The 17,759-nt window shown below is 44.4% G+C and overlaps 1 protein-coding gene across 1 annotated transcript in view; it reads left to right on the top strand.

Moving 5' to 3' along the window:
- The first annotated feature begins 636 nt into the window (after positions 1-636).
- Positions 637-17,759, top strand: part of sae1 (SUMO1 activating enzyme subunit 1) — a 209,580-nt gene continuing 192,457 nt past the window's right edge. The window contains exons 1-3 of the mRNA XM_059985018.1: positions 637-767; positions 5,867-5,978; positions 9,748-9,921. Coding sequence (XP_059841001.1) covers positions 676-767; positions 5,867-5,978; positions 9,748-9,921 — 378 coding nt within the window. The 5' untranslated portion in view covers positions 637-675. The remainder of the gene's footprint in view (positions 768-5,866; positions 5,979-9,747; positions 9,922-17,759) is intronic.

Raw genomic sequence — 17,759 nt, forward strand, 5'->3', positions numbered from 1 at the left:
ATAGGAGTTAAACTGGACGCAGTGGAGCCTGTCGTAGAACAATGGGCCCCATGGAAAATCCCGGCAATTCTCACGCTCTGCATGCCACCTTGGCTGAGTAAAAGACAGAGATAATTGTGTTGCTCCAAAATGTGCTATACGAGGTCATTCGTACCCTTGGCCATTCTTCCCCTGCATAATTAAAGCATGGAAAATCTTCATCCTACAATAGCCACACAATCAAACCCAATTCAATTCAAGACAGCTCTTCTTTTTCAAAAATCTCCTTCTTAAGCCTACCCTCCGCTGCCACTTCCAGTTCAACTTCTATGCGGAATATTTTGGAGGAGCAAGAACCAGGGCTCTATAATGAGTCAACTTATAGCAGGATAAGTGATGACACTCTCCTGTTAGTGCTAAATTATTTTTTATTCTGTCTACTTCTCTTCTGATATTTATAACTCTGCACTTGTAATGCTGCTGTGACACTAATTTCCTTTGGGGTTCAATAAACTATCCACTATTGAATGAATGAAAGACCTAACGTGACTCCGAAAGGTTGCAACACGGCCGCCCTGACGTCATGGCTGGTCCGGCGGCGCTCCTCCCCCCTGTGACGTCTGACGCGACGACGCCGTGCGCTCACGGAGTGCCGACGTCACGGGAGCGGGGGTTGGAAAAGGGCGGGCGGACGACATGGTGGAGAAGGAAGAGCCGGTGATCAGCGAGGAGGAGGCGGCGCAGTATGACCGGCAGATCCGCCTGTGGGGGCTGGAGGCTCAGAAGCGGTGAGTCCAGCGGGGGGCGAACGGCGCCGGTGGTCGCACTGGAGGGGAGCGGGCGCGCCCGAGTCCAGTGGCCGACGCTGACACGTTCGCCCGGCTGAAGGAAACGCAGTTTGACCAGTTACCGCACAGAGCTGCGTTCCTACACAGTGGTGGTATTTCATGGTGCTCCCCAAACATGGTTCTCACACCTCACCCCTTCCTCCCGTGGTCCACTCTCCTCTCCTGTTGGGTACCTTTGTCTGCAGCCCTTCACCCTCACCCGTCACCTCCCAGCTTCATTTCCCCCACCCACCCTCACCCTCACCCACCCTCACCCTCACCCTCACCTCCCAGCTTCATTTCCCCCACCCACCCTCACCAGTCACCTCCCAGCTTCATTTCCCCCACCCACCACCCTCACCCTCACCCTCACCCTCACCCGTCACCTCCCAGCTTCATTTCCCCCACCCACCCACCCTCACCCTCACCCGTCACCTCCCAGCTTCATTTCCCCCACCCACCACCCTCACCCTCACCCTCACCCTCACCCGTCACCTCCCAGCTTCATTTCCCCCACCCACCCACCCTCACCCTCACCTGTCACCTCCCAGCTTCATTTCCCCCACCCACCCTCACCCTCACCAGTCACCTCCCAGCTTCATTTCCCCCACCCACCCTCACCCTCACCAGTCACCTCCCAGCTTCATTTCCCTCACCCTCACCCTCACCCTCACCCTCACCCTCACCCTCACCCTCACCAGTCACCTCCCAGCTTCATTTCCCCCACCCACCTACCTTCACCCTCACCAGTCACCTCCCAGCTTCATTTCCCCCACCCTCACCCTCACCCTCACCCTCACCCTCACCCACCCTCACCCTCACCAGTCACCTCCCAGCTTCATTTCCCCCACCCACCTACCTTCACCCTCACCTGTCACCTACCAGTCTGCACTCCTCCTCTCCCCTCATCTTATTCTGGCCTCTTCCCCCTTCCTTTCCAATCCCTGATCAGGTCAAGTCCAGTCGCTTTTTATTTTGACCGTAAACTGCTGGTACAGTACACAGTAAACATGAGACAACATTCCTCCAGGACCCTGGTGCTACAGGAAACAATACAAGACTTTGTGAGACAACTCAATGTTACACTGGACTATGTAAAACAACACAGAAACTACACTAGACTACAGACCTACACATGACTACATAAAGTGCACAAAACAGTGCAGGGCAGTATAATAATTAATAAACAAGGCACAGTAGAAGACAAATTTCAATATAATAATGATGTAGATGTCAGTCTAGACTCTGAGTATTGAGGAGTCTGATGGCTTGGGGGAAGAAACTTGCACAGTCTGGTTGTGAGAGTCCGAATGCCTTTTGCCAGATGGCGGGAGTGCAAACAGTGCAGGCATTACAATAATTGTACAAAAATAAATGTACAAAACAGTGCAGGCATTAGAATAAATAATAAACAAGACAATAGGCACAGTAGAGGGCAGTAGGTTGGTGTCAGTCCATACTCTGGGTATTGAGGGGTCTGATAGCTTGGGGGAAGAAACTGTTAGGTAGTCTGGTCGTGAGAGCCCAAATGTTTCGGAGCCTTTTCCCAGACAGCAGGAGGGAGAAGACTTTGTATGAGAGGTGCATGGGGTCCTTCATTATGTTATTTGCGGATGTAGCGTGCAGTGTAAACCTCCCCGATGAGCTCAGCTGACCTCTCTCTCTCTGCTGCAGAGTCTTGCGATTTGAGACGGTACAATTTCCAAACCAGGCAGTGATGCAGCTGCTCAGGATGCTCTCAATACAACCCCTGTAGAATGTGATGAGGATGGGGGGTGGGAGATGGACTTTCCTCAGCCTTCGCAAAAAGTAGAGACACCGTTGGGCTGTGCAAATACAAATATAAATAAATAGCAATAAATAATGAGAACTTAAACAGTACTGAAGGTGAGATCATGGTTTGTGAGAAACATCTTAATTGATGTGGACAAGCAAGTATAGTTCAGAATCTGGTTTAATATCATTGGCTTATATCATGAAATAAGCCAATTCTTCCATTCACATTTCCGGCACGTGACATCTTGCAGACTGCTCATAAAACTGCTGGATACTTACTCTTCTAGATATGCCAGGGCTGGGAATGTAGGTCCATAATTCATTGAAAGAGGTGTCACAGAGAGGTTCATAAAGAAAGCTTTTGGCACTTCATAAACCTAAATATCGAGTACAGGAGATGGGATGTTATGTTGATGTTGTATAAGACAGTGAGCCCTTATTTGGAGTATTGGGTGTAGTTCTGGTCACCTACCTGCAAGAAAGATGTAAATAAGATTGAAAGAGTACAGAGAAAATTTACAAGGATGGTGCTGAGTTATGTTGAAAGGTTGAATAGGTTTAGGACTTTATTCCTTGGAACGTAGACAATTGAGGAGAGATTTGATAGAGGTATACAAAATTATGACAAGGTAAATACAAGCAGGCTTTTTCCACTGAGGTTGGGTGGGACTTCAACTAGAGGTCATGGGTTAAGGGTGAAATGTTTAAGGTGAACATGAGGGTGGTGAGAGTGTGGAATGAGTTGCCAGCACAAATGATGCATGCAAGCTCGATTTCAACGTTTAAAAGAAGAATGGGTAGATATGTGGATGGTAGGCTATAGTTCTGATACAGGTTGGTGGGAGTAGGCAGTTTAAATGGTTTTACATGGCCTAGATGGGCTGAAGGGCCTGTTACTGGGCTGTACTTTTCTGTGACTCTATGACTTCTTTTGAATTGGGATCAATTGCAGCCTGTAATTTCCTCCTTAATGTATTTTTGGCCAACTGAACAATCTGGCGCTTCTGCGATCTCTGCCAATTCTGCAATTTGGCAGGGAGTGCAGCTACACCCCTGCTGGGGGTTGATTCCTAATGGCAGACTACAAGCCTGTGGTTGGCACCGTTGTTCCCTGCCAATTGAAGTGTCGAGCAAGGTTAAAACTGACGAGGACGAGAGCAGGAAATGAACGGGTGTTCAGCACCGTCTGCCCGTGTTTGACCGGTCTCCCGCTCACTGCTACCAGCGGAAGGTGCAGTGGTCTTGGGCCTCACACTGCAAGGTTTGATCGTCTCACAGGCGATGGACTTGCTTTCATCTCTGGTTTAATGTAGAACATCCTGAGGGCTGAAAGTGTTTTACTATTTGCACAATTTTTAATTGAGGTGCTTCAGCGTGGAACTGAATCTTCTGCGGCTGTGGTCTGAAGCCGTCGACAGGGCGCTGAGCTGGCTGACTCTGTGGCTGTCAGCCCCTGGACAGGCTTTACTTGATTCGGCAGCTCATGGTTGTGAGTTCATTTATCAGAATCAGATTCAGTATCACTGGCATATGTCATGAAGTTCGTTATCTTTGCAGTAGCTGTATGTTGCAATGCATAATAGAAAAAATAAGGTGAATTGCAGTAGGTAAATATAATAGCTAAATTTAAATAAGTAATCCAAAATAGAAGTGTAAAGGGGGTTTCTTCTTTTTTCTTTGTTACTGTGTATGTAATCAAAAGGGCTTCTTTTTTTTGTTAAAAGCAGGAATGCTCCTTTGTTGCGAGAGAGTGCTGGAAGCTTGTTTGGGTTAAAATTTACTGATAACGAGAATTGTATTCCTTTGTAAACCAAATGGGGATTAATGTTCTTTCTTCTGAGTCTGTAAGCTTTTGGGCAGATCAGTGCGAGGGGGTGAGAGAGAGAGGATGCAGTGCTGTAAGCTGGGCGAGGAATGGACCCCAAGCGGGGGTCCGAGGCCAGGAGGTACTCCGAGGAGGGGGGATGAAGCTAGATGTGCTTGGTTGACCACTCGGAGGGTCCTGAGCTGCGAGTCGAGGAGTTTGGAGGGGATCGAATGGTGGCTAGAAGACTTCAGTAATTGAGCTCCAACGGTTGTGCACGAAGTGGTTTGGACTTTGATAAGTTTGGCGCCTTTTCTTTATTTTTTTCTCTTCATATATACTGTATCGTTATTAATCACTTAGTTATAGTAACTTTTATAAATTGTACTCATTTAATCGATTATGGTATACTGTCTGTTTTTGGGCGAGGCGGGGACATCACACAGCATCCTCACCAGCTGATTACCCAGTTTGGCGGGGCCGAAGGCTGCTCCCCCTAGACGAGAACGAGCTGAGCGAGCCTGAGGCGACCCAGGGGGTTACAGAAGTAAAAAGGTAGTGAGCTTGTGTTCATGGGTTCAATATCCATTCAGAAGAATAGGAAGAATCTATTCCTGAATCGCTGAGTGTGTATCTTCAGGCTCTTGTACCTCCTTCCTGATGGCAGAGGGGAAGAAGCTGTTCCTGAATCACTGAGAGTGTGTCTTCAGGCTCCTGTACCTCCTCCCTGATGGCAGAGGGGAAGAAGCTGTTCCTGAATCACTGAGAGTGTATCTTCAGGCTCCTGTACCTCCTTCCTGATGGTAGCAATGCGAAGAGGGCATGTCCTGGGTGATGGGGGCCCGTGATGATGGATGCTGCCATTTTGTGGTGTTGGTCTTTGAAGATGTCCTGGGCACTACTGAGGCCAGTGATCATGATAGAACTGGCTGAGTTCACAACACTCTGCAGCTTATTTCATAATTTTGTATACCTTTATCAATTCTCCCCTCAATTTTCTATGTTCCAAGGAATAAAGTCCTAACCTATTTAATCTTTCTTTATAACTCAGATCCTCCAGACCCAGTAACATCCTTGTAAATGTTCTCTATACTCTTTCAAAGAAAATAAAATTTGACATTTTAACTTCATCCAGTCCATAGTAAGTTAATTGGACAGAATAGTGGTTGAAGAGATTGTCTTTGACATTGATTCAGGGGACACCATGTGTCATTTTCTCATGTTTATAATACCAAATCCTGCAAATTTATTCTGTTGTGTTAATAACTTTACACCATCACAAAGTCTGTGGTCTTAAGTAAAGATGTAGTTATGAGGGGACATTTGCACAGTACTGTTCTTCTATAGAATACATTTTTCAATCTCTTTATTAATATTACTGTATGAGCTGTTACTGTGTTTTACACCTTGGTCCCGGAGTAATATTGTTTCGTTTAGCTGTGTATGGTTGAATGACAATAACCTTGAACGTGTTTTCTAGGTTACGCGGCTCCCGTGTGCTGCTGGTGGGGATGAAGGGCCTTGGAGCTGAAGTGGCCAAAAACCTTATTCTGGCGGGCGTCAGAGCACTGACTCTCCTCGATCATCAGCAGGTATTCCGGCAAAGTTCTGTTACCTCAGTGTTTGGTAGTACTTTGAGCTTTGGTATTCTATCAACAGAAACAGCTTTTTTCAATACAACCTATAGGCATAGAACATTACAGCACAGTAGAGGCCTTTCGGCCCACGATACTCTGCCAGGCTTTATTCTAAGATCAATCTAACCCTTTCCCCGCACGGAGTCCTCCATTTTTCTATAATCCATATGCCCAAGAGTTTTGTTGGAGCCATAAATCTATTTTCTATCTATGTTGTATTTTGTGTTGCGCAGTGGAGCTAAGGCAATGAGCTAGAGTTGATATCTTTTATGCTGACTGCTTACTTATGCTTATACAGGTTTCCCCCGCTATTCGAAGGTTGAGTGTTCCTATGAAGCAATTCATAAGCCAGAATGTCGTAAAGTAAAGAAGCAATTACCATTTATTTATATGGGAAAAATTTGTGAGTGTTTGCACACCCAGAAAATAACCTACCAAGTCATGCCAAATAACACATAAAACCTAAAATAACAGTAACATATAGTAAAAGCAGGAATGATCTGATAAATACACAGCCTATATAATGTAGGAGTACTTTTCTGCGATTATCGCAGCACTGTCCACCGCAGTGAAAATCTCACAAGTGCTCTCAGCAGAAGCACTCTTTCCAGTAACCTTTAAGCTATGAAGCTGCCAAATAACACATAAAAATACACAGCTTATATAAACTAGAGATAATGTACGTCCAATGTAGTTTCACTTACCGGAATCGGGAAGACAGTGAGCACACTGATGATGGTGTGTTAGGCTGAGTCGTCAGAGGTTGGGGTGGTGGGACACTGGGGTGTCATCTCATCGTCGTTTCTTTCCATCAGGGCAGGCAGGTCACCACCTTCTATGTCTGCCTGCCTTGATGTCGAAGGTCGAGTTTCATCATCTGCTGGGCTGATGTGGAAAGCTTGAAAAACAACTGTAGGCTTGACTGCTTAGCCTCACGCATTTTTCTATCATACGGTTCTTTGTAAGCACTCAAACCATACTGCAAATAAGCCCTAAACCTACAAACGCCTTCAAAATTAAAGTCATACTTTTCTGCAATCATTGCAGCGTTGTCAATCGCAGCAAAAATCTCACACAATTGCTTCACATTAAGTTCCTGGACGACTTCACTTTCAGGCCGTTCACTACTGTGTTAGGCTTCAATTTTTATCCTTTCCTCTTCATCAACTCTTCATCTCTCAGTTCTTGGTCATGGGATGCCAAAACCTCTTCAACATCATCTTTGTCAACTTCCACAAATGCTTAGCCAAACTCACTATATTCTTACTTTGTTCACCACGATCGAAATGCTTAATTATGTCTAGTTTTATGCTAAGTATAACACCCTTACGCACTCTTTTAGGCTTTTCCGATACCTTAGAACTCATCTTGCTAACAGATGCACAAAATAAATTGACATAAAGCACAGATGCTCACAGGAATGTGTTTAAGCAATGTTGGGTAGAATGCAGTTCCGGGAGAGGAGCTTGGCAGCTCAACGTGCTTACTGCCTTTTTTCATAACAATGAAAACACCTTCTGTTAGCGAAAACAGGTAACTAATGTAGGTCTTTTGTAACAGGTGACGTAAAGCGAACATTCGAAAAATGGGGGACACCTGTAATTGCTTATGTTAGCTTAATTACATTGAAGAAAGCTTAAGTAGGTTTAATAGGCTAAGACTGTTTTGGAAATAACTTGGAAGATGCGTAGCTTAGGTGGTTGATGGCTGGATTGAGTTGTTTTCTGATCTTGGCAAATGACTTGCAATCGTTTCGTCACCATGTGAGGAGACATTGTCAGTGGGCTGTTGATTGTGATGTGTCCTCTGAATACTTGGCCTTTATATACTTATCAATCAATTAAGTTCAGAAACTCAGATTCAAAGTGAGGAGGAAGTCCCATCACAGATTGGTTGTGTGACAAACTTGGTGCATTATAGTCATTGTGGTAGAGACTAGGGAGATTGGTCAAGTCGCTTTACAGCCGGGTGATGTTCATGGATCCTTATGGATAGTTTTCTCCCAGATTGGCCGACATAACATTTGCTGCAGTCTCTGCATTGGATTTTGCAGAGCACGTCAGGCAAAATTCCTGACCGCGATGCACGAAGTTTGCCCCACAGCCAATCAGCACAGATTCCATCCCTACATCACAATTCGTGTTTTAAAATGACAGTCAATCAGCTGATTGATAAATACAAGCTTTCAGAGGACTCACCACAATCAACAGCACACCGATGATGTCTCCTCACATGGTGATAAAACATTTGAAAGAAAGTTGCTAAGCTCAGAGAACAACTCAATCCAACCACATTAGGGACATTTAGATAAGCTCATAGATGTAAGTAAAGTGAAAAGGTGCAGGCTGATTAGGAGGAAAAGGGTAGATTGATCATTGAATAGAATCATGCCCAAACACATCATTCCACAATCATGGTTCTACAACGAAAAGCACAGAAGAATATAACAAGTTGGACATATTGGTCAGCACTACATTGTGGACCTGAGCTTCATGGTAAAACAGAGCTGATGGGCTGAATGACCATCTGCTAAACTGACGATAAACTGATGGTAAACTGACGATTCCTTGCATTAGGGTTCAGAACATAGAAGTCTACAGCACATTACAGGCCCTTCATCCCACAATGTTGAGCCGACCATGTAACCTACTCTAGGGACTGCCTAAAATTTCCCTAGCACATAGCCCTCTCTTTTTTTTCCAAGCTCCATGTACCTACCTGAGGGACTCTTAAAAGACCCAATTGTATCCACTTCCACCACTGCCCCCAGCAGTGTATTCCATGCACCCGTCACTTACCCCTGACCTTCCCCTCAGTACCTATTTCCAAGCACCTTAAAAACTATGCCCCCTCATGTTACCCTGGGAAAAAGCCTCTGACTATCCACACGATCAATGGTTCTCATCATCTTATACACTTCTATCAGGTCACCTCTTATCCTATGTCGCTCCAAGGAGAAAAAGCCAAGTTCACTCAACCTATTCTCTTAAGGTACGCCCTCGAATCCTGGCAACCTCCTTGTAAATCTCCTCTGCACTCTCTATAGTATCCATATCCTTCCTGTAGTGAGGTGACCAGAAATGAACACGGTACTCCAAGTGGGGTCTGACCAAGGGACTATGTATAGTTTTTTTTTGTAAAATTCCTTTGTATTTATTTTCCTGAAAATGCCTGCTAGAAAATGAATCTCAAGGTGGTATTTAGTAACAAATACATACTTTACTAGAAAATTTGGTAGGACAGTTTGCAGTGCCAACCTGGGTTCAATTTCTGCTGCTGCCTGTAAGGAGTTTTTATGTTCTTCCCATGCAGCCTGGATTTCTTCCAGGTGCTCTGGTTTCCTCCCATAGTTCAGAGAGGAACCGGTTGGCAGATTAATTGGCCATTGTAAATTGTCCTCTGATTAGGCTTGGTTATAATTGGGGTTTGCTGTGTGTCACAGCTCAGAGGGCCAGAAGGGCCTGTTCTGCATTATCTCAATAAATAGATTTTAAAAAAAAGATACAAAAAAACTTAAAATAGATAGAAATATAGAAAGAAAAAATTCACTTTGAACTTCGATTATCCGTGCAAGTTAATTAGAAGTTCTGCTGATCAAATGTGATGTCAGGAAGAAATGTGTAATCATCCAGTATGGTTTACATGAGCTTAATAGGTTCCTTAATTTTTGATTGATCGCTTTTAAATTGTTGTTCTCAGTTACTGAAATTCATCTTGATTGCAGACTACCCCAGAGGATGCACAATCTCAGTTCCTCATTCCGGCCGGCACTTTGGGAAGAAACCGGGCTGAAGCATCTCTGGAGCGTGCGCAGAACCTAAACCCAATGGTGGAGGTCAAAGTTGACACAGATAACATCAAAGACAAGCCTCTGGAGTTCCTAGCCCAGTATGATGCAGTGAGTATCCTAATATTTTCTGTGTGATAGAGGGCCATTTTATCCAACGCTGACTTATTCCAATTTAATTCTTACTTTACTGTTAATGTGTATAGTCAGAAGACAAATCCAGTGGGTTTTCATCTTGGCAATGTGTTCCTTCAAATAATCCTCCCATTTTTTCTTCTATCAATCCTTTCCTGAGCTTATGATTTTGTTGAGAAAGGATTCTGTTCTCTGCATCCTGCCTTTCTTGTCATAGAGTCATAGAAAAGTACAGTACAGAAACAGACTCTTCGGTTCATCTAGTCCATGCCAAAACCATTTAGTCTGCCTTCTCTTATTGGTTTGCACTGGGACTATAGCCCTCCATACCCCTACCATTCATGTACCTATCTAAGCTACTATTACAAGTTCAAATCAAACTTGTGCTGGCAGCTCATTCTACATTCTCACAACCCTCTGAGTGAAGAAGTTTCTCCTTAACTTTTCGCCTTTCACCCTTAATCTACCCAACCTCAGTGGAAAACGCCTACTTGAGTTTATCCTATCTATACCCCACATTATTTTGTATACGTCTATCAAATCTTCTCTTAGTCTTCTACGTTCCTAGAAATAAAGTCCTAACCTGTTTAAACTTAACTTCTAAGTCAGGTCCTCCAGACCCGGCAACATCCTTGTAAATTTTCTTTGTACTCTTTCAATTTTGCTTGTATCTTTCCTGTAGGTAGGTATCTTCATTCTTCTGTGAATCCTCTCAGTGATGCTGGTATACTATCTACATGGGTATAACATTCAAACTTGACTCTTTATTTTCAAGATTATTTCCATTACATAACATGGTTAACTCGATCAGGGGATGTAGTGGACAGTGAGGAAGACTGTTAGAGTTTGCAGAGGGATCTGGACCAGCTGCAAAAATACCAGATGGAATTTAATGCAGACAAGTGATGTGTTGCATTTCGCTAAGACCATCTGGGGTAAGTTTTACACAGTGAACCTTAGGCACTGAGGGGTGTGGCAGGATGAAAGGATCTGGGAGTACAGGTCCATAACTCATTGACAGTGGTGTTACAGCTAGATGGCATAAAGAAAGCTTTGGCACGTTGGCCTTCATAAATCAAAAGTGTTGAATACTGAAGGTGGGATGTTAGGTTGAAGTTGTACAAGTTGTTGGAGAGGCCTAACTTGGAGCATTGTGTGCTGTTTTGGTCACCTGCCTACAGGAAAGATGTAAATAAGGTTGAACGAGTACAGAGAAAATTTACAAGGATGTTGCTGGGTATGGAGGGTCTGAGTTGTAAGGAAAGATAGGCTATAGTCCTTGAAACGTTGAAGATTGAGAGGAGGTTTGATAGAAGTATTCAAAATTATGATGGCAGGAATATGGATGGATCTAGTGTAGGTGCAGGTTAATGGATTAGGCAGCTTAAATGGTTTGGCACAGATTAGATGGGCTGAAGGGCCTGTTTCTCTGCTGTATTTTTCTGTGACTCTATGCCTCTCATTATACTTGGTGGCCACTTTATTAGGTACAGGAGTGGAACCCGGTGTGGTCTGCCGCTGTAGCCCACCCACTTCAAGGTTTGACATGTAGTGCATTCAGAGATTCTCTTCTGCACACCACTGTTGTAATGTGCGGTTACTTGAGTTACTGTCACCTTCCTGTCAGCTTGAGCTAGTCTGCCATTCTCCTCTGACCTGTCTTGTTAACAAGGCATTTTTGTCCACAGAACCGTCATTCACTAAAATGCGTTTTGCTTTTCACACCATTCTCTGTAACCTCTGGAGCTGGGGTTCCCAACCATGCCAAGGACCTCTACAATTAACCAAGAGGTCCGTGGACCCCAGGGTCTGAATCTCTGCTTTAGAGACTTATATACATGAAAATCCTGGGAGATCCTCAGTTTCTGAGATACTCAAACAGCACCCATCTGGCACCAACAATCACTCCACAGTCAAAGTCAATTAAATCACAGTTCTTCCCCATTCTGATGTTTGGTCTGAATAACAACTGAACCTCTTGACCGTGTCTGCATGCTGTTATGCATTGAGTTGCTGCCACATGTTTGGCTGAGTAGAAATTTGCATTACTGAGTAGGTGCACCTAATAACAGTGGCCAGCGAGTGTATATATGACTCTGGGAGTTGTGTGGGGGCTAGGGTCAGTGGCTAGGAAACAATTTTGTCATGTAGAAATCAGGACTAGGGATTTGGGGGCTGGGGGGGGGGGGGAGAGAATGGTTTGTGCTATATCACACAGGGTGACAGGAACTAAATAACTGGCTGTTCCAGAGAGGAAACACAGCTTTGGACTGTTTATTCCTCTCCATATGTGCTGTCAAATCTGCTGAGTTCAAAGTAAATTTATTATCAAAGCATATATGTATGTCGCCTGAGATTAATTTTCTTGTGGGCATTTACAGTAACCACAAAGAAACAAACAAATATTGCTAATGTGATTGTATTTTTTGCATCTGCCTTTACTCAGGAGATGGTCTATAGAAGTGAGGCAAAATGACATCAACTTCATTGACCCTGTACAGATTAGAGGAGGAGGTGTTTGCTGTCTTGAGTAAAAGTAGGGTGGATAAATCGCAGGGCCTGACAAGGTGTTCCCTTGGACCCTGCAGAAGCAAGTGCAGAAATTGCCGGGGCCCTAGCAGAGATAATTAAATCATCCTTTGCGACGGGAGAGGTAGCGGAGGATTGGAAGATGGCCAATGTTGTTCCGCTGTTTCAGAAAAGCTCTGAAGATAGGCCAGGAAATTATAGTCTGGTGAGCCTGACATCAGCAGTGGGAAAATTATTGGACGGTATTCTAAAGGACTGGAAATAAAAGTATTTGGATAGACATGGACGAATTAAGGTTAGTCAGCATGGCTTTGTGCCTGGTAGGTCATGTCTAAGTTTTTGAGGAAGTTACTACGGAAGCTGATGAAGGCAAGGCGGTGGATGTTGTCTATGTGGATTTTAGCGAGGCTTTTGCCAAGGCCCTGGAGTCAAGTGGAGTGCCGCAGGGATCGGTGCTGGGTCCATTGTTTTTTGTCATCCATATCAGTGGTCTGGATGATAATGTGGTTAACTAGATCAGCAGATTGGCAGACGACACCAGGATTGGGAATGTAGTGGATAGAGCTTTCCACGGGATCTGGACCAGCTGGAAAAGTTGGCTGATAAACAGCAGATGAAACTTCATGCAGGCAAGTGTGAGATGTTGCCCTTTGGTAGGTTCCACCAGAATAGGCCTTACACTGAATGGTAGGGCACTGAGGAGTGTGGTAGAACAAAGGGATCTGGGAATACAGGTCCCTAATTCATTGACAGTGGTGGCTCAGGTTGATAGGGTTGTTAAATAAAAAAAAAAGCAAGCTTTTTGGCATATTGACCTTCATAAATCGAAGTACTGAGTACTGGAGATGGAATGTTATGTTATTATTTACGTCTTTCCTGTGCACATTAATGGTGATTAGGACGCACCAATCACCATTAATGTGCTTAGGAAAGATGTAGATATTGTTGAAAGAGTACAGATGAAATTAAGGATGATGCAGGGTCTGGAGGACCTGACTTGTAAGGAAAGGTTGAATAGGCTAGGGCTATATTCCTTGGAACATAGAAGATTAAAAAGAGGTTTGATAGCGATATACAAAGTTGAGACCTTTGGCATCTGTTAGTCTTGCGAGACAATGGATCTGCGCCTGGAATCCTCTCCAGGGCACAGGCCTGGGCAAGGTTGTATGGGAGACCAGCAGTTGCCCATGCAGCAAGTCTCCCCTCTCCACCTCACTGATGTTGTCCAAGGGAAGGGCAAGGGCCGATACAGCTTGGCACCAGTGTCGTCACAGGAGTTGACAGAACGAGGTTGAAGACAACGTCGGACTGCCTTAGGGACTCCAGCTCCGGATTTGGCCTCGGTTTACTCCCAAAGCCTTTCCCATGAGTGGGTATGACAGCAAGGCAGCGAAGGTTTGAGATCAGAGTTTTCCCTCTCAGACGGACTGCCTTCCCAGGCTGACGAGCTCCATCCACCTGAAGCACTGGTTTTAAGGTGCCAGGACCTGCCTTTGCCCCTTCTCCTATATGAGACCTATAGATAGGGTAAATGCAAGCAGGCCTTTTCCACTAATGTTAGGTGGGACTTCAATTCGAGTTCATAGGTTAAGGGTGAAAGGTGAAAAGTTTAAGGGAAACCTGAGCAGAAACCTCTTCACTTAGAAGCTGGTGAGAGTCTGGAATGAGCTACAAGTGACTCACGTGAGCTCATTTTCAATGTTTAAGAGAAGTTCGCACAGGTACGTGGATGGTAGGGGTATGGAGGGCTAGGCCTGGGTGCAGGTCGATGGGAGTTGGCAGTTTAAAGGGCCTGTTTTTGGGCTGTACTTTTCTATGGCTCAATGACTGTATGAGATGAAGAGTCCCTGAAAGTGACTCCATTGGTTGTGGGGTGAGATGTTAGCCCCTCTGTCCAAGAGCCTGATGGTTAATGTGTAATAACTGTTCCTGAACCTGGTGGTGTGGTTCCTAAGGCTCCTGTACCACCTCCCTGATGGCAGCAAGAAGAGGGCATGGCCTGTATGGTGGGGTTTTTGATAAGGATGCTGCTTTCCAGCAACAGAGCTTCATGTAGATGTGCTCAACGGTGGGGAGAGCTTTACCCATGATGGACTTGGCTGTACCCACTACCTTTTGTTCCTCCTGTACCTTGTGTGTGTTGCTAAAGATTTCCAGTAACTGCAGAATCTCTTGTGCTTAAACCTTTTTATTTTAGCTCAGAACCTTTCATCTAAGTGAACAGAAAAGGTTCAAAGAAAATAAGTCTAAGGTTTTTTTTTATTATCGAAGTATGTACAGAGAATACAACTCTGGGATTTGTCTTCTCCAAATAGCGGTAAGGGACAGAAAACCCATGGAAATTGTTGAGGCTCCCCTCCCACATGAAAAAGAAAAAGAAACAAACTCACATTAAAAACTAACAGAATGCCCACCAGGACATGGCAGCTAAGATATCAAACCCCTAATTCCCCCACCACCTCCAACCTCTTCCTTCCACAAAAACTAACAGGTCGTCGACCAGGACATGGCAGCTAAGAATCCCTAGGCTGCTCCCACACGAAAACAGCAAACACCCAACCCCTCCCTCACTCACCCAAAGTAACATGTCACCCACCCACCGATCGGCAACAAGAATGAAACCAGAAAAAAACTGAAGGAGCCCAATATAAGCTGCAGTCCACACCAATAGTCACGTCTTGGAATTTCAAAAACATCTTCCCTTCAGCATCGAGGAGAGTGACAACTTGAACTCAGTCCTTCTGTGGGGCCTTCATCCGGCGAGAAGCGTTAATTGGCCAACTCTGGAAATTGGTTGCTTTACTGGATGTATGCAAAAGAAAATAATTAGTTGTCTTTTGTTTTGAGAATGTATGAACTGACGGCTGTTTTCTTGTTTACCTTAATTTTTTTTGTGTGAAGTGGTTTCAGCTGTTATATTGTAATTGAAAAACATTAACTGATTCTTCAAAATGCATCACACTAAATTTACCACACTGTATCAAAGGAATAGTTGAAGTGCTCAAAGCATTTGTGAGCAATTTCAAGTTTCTGGCTGTCAGTATCTCTGGGGACCTATAACCTGCAGCCATCATATGGATGCAGCTATGAAGAAGACATGACAGCGGCTGTATTTCATTTAGGAGCTTACAAATTTCTACAGATGTACCGTGGAGAACAATCCAACTGGCTGCATCACCGTCTCATATGGGGGTTGGGGGGGGGGAGGCCTACTGCACAGGATCGAAGCAAGCTGCAGAGAGTTACAAAATTAGTTGGCTCTGTCATGGGCACCTGCTTCCATAGTATCCAGGTCTTCAAGGAGTGATGTCTCTTAAAGGCAGTGTCCATCATTAGGGACCCCCATCACCCAGAACATGCCCTCTTCTCATTGCTACCACAGGAAGGAGATACAGGAGCCTGAGAGATCCAGGAACAGCTTCTTCCCCTCTGCCATTCAGTTTCTGAATGGGCATTGAACCCATGATCACTACCTCACTACTCTTGATTTCTTTTTGCACTATTTAATTATTATAAATATATATTTACAGTAATTCAGTTCTTTTATTATTAGGTACTGCTGCTACAAAGTTAACAAATGTTATGACATATGCCAGTGATATTAAACCTGGTTCTGATTTTAAGTTATGCAGATAGTTTGTTGCCTCTGAAATGACACATCACTCACAGGTGGTGTTTTTCAAAGATGGTGTGCATATTTTAAAAATGCGTCTCTACTAAAGGAGGTGCAAGACACTCCTTCCCTCTGCTAGCCTGCAGGTCACCCTCAGCAAGGTATAGCACCTTCTTAGACCCCACCAACCTCCCCCCATCAGGGCCAAGGGAGCGGTGGTGGATGGTCGTATGAGCAGCTGGTGCAGATCGCAAGTCCTGGTGATGCAACCACTGATGCCAGGGAGACAGTCTCTAAAGAGTCTTGATAGTGGGTTGGAGGTAAAAGCATAGAAAACCTACAGCTCAAAGTTGTGCCGAACGCATCCCTGCTTTAGAAATCACTAGGCTTACCTATAGCCCTCTATTTTACTAAGCTCCACCTACCTATCTAAAAGCCTCTTAAAAGACCCTATCATATCCGCCTCCACCATCGTTGCCGGCAGCCCATTCCATCACCACTCTCTGGGTTAAAAAAAACTTACCCCTGACATCTCCTCTGTACCTACTCCCTAGCACCTTAAACCTGTGCCCTCTTGTGGCAACCATTTCAGCCCTGGGGAAAAAGCCTCTGACAATCCACACGATCAATGCCTCTCATCATCTTGTACACCTCTATCAGGTCACCTACAAGGGTCACCCGACTTGTAAAGACACTGCCCAGAAGAATGCAATGGCAAACCACTTCTGTAGGAAAAAAAAATTTACCGGGAGCAATCATGGATAAGACCATGATCACCCATGTCATACAACATGGCACATAAGGATCAAAGTATATAGAGGGAAGGCATTCACCTCTGGAGCCCCTATACCTCATCATGGGGAGGTACAGCGGTGGCCATTTCATGCACCGAGTCCATGCCAACTGTCAAAGTTCCTGTTTACAGTGTTGGATCTTAGTTCTTTTTGATCCCTGTTTTTTTTTTAAGGAGTTCAGGAATGAGCAAGAAGTTTTGATTCATTGATTCTTTACAATTGTTTATTGTAAAGTTTAAACAAAAATGCAGAGCATTTGAAACTAAGTGAGGAGCTGAGAAGTAAAACAAAGATTCAGTAGATTCAATAAATAGAAGAAAGGATGGCACCTCAGAAAAATCCATCACATTTATAATCCAGTTAACAGAAATTCCTTGGGTAAGAATAGAACAATCAACAGTTGTGCAGTTACATCTTGTGGATAATGTGCTAATACTTAGTCAATGTAACTGCTATACCACCTTCTGCCACTAGGTGGAGGCAAACCACCATATACTGTACACAAGTTTGTTGACACGGTTAAAACTACGATTTTAGTCTTACATTAATTCAACTAATGTAAAAACAACTGATTTCTGCAACAGCAACCCTACTTTTTTTTATTCTCTCTGTATTCTCACCATCTTCCACCACACACCTACAACTAGCATCAATTTCGAATGGTCCGTTAACTTACCAACCCTGATGTCTTGGGGTGTTGGGGGAGCCAGTGCACCTGAGTTGGGGGGGGGTGATACCCATACATTCAGATCAAATTATCATCCAACCATACATGGAAACTGCTGAATAAAACAACATTCCTCTGGGCCCAAAATGCAAAACGTACACAGCACATTCAAAATAGCAAGCAAAAAAAAAATCATTAAGATGCACACACA

Source organism: Hypanus sabinus, chromosome 11 (assembly GCF_030144855.1).
Source record: "Hypanus sabinus isolate sHypSab1 chromosome 11, sHypSab1.hap1, whole genome shotgun sequence".
Classification (NCBI taxonomy): domain Eukaryota; kingdom Metazoa; phylum Chordata; class Chondrichthyes; order Myliobatiformes; family Dasyatidae; genus Hypanus; species Hypanus sabinus.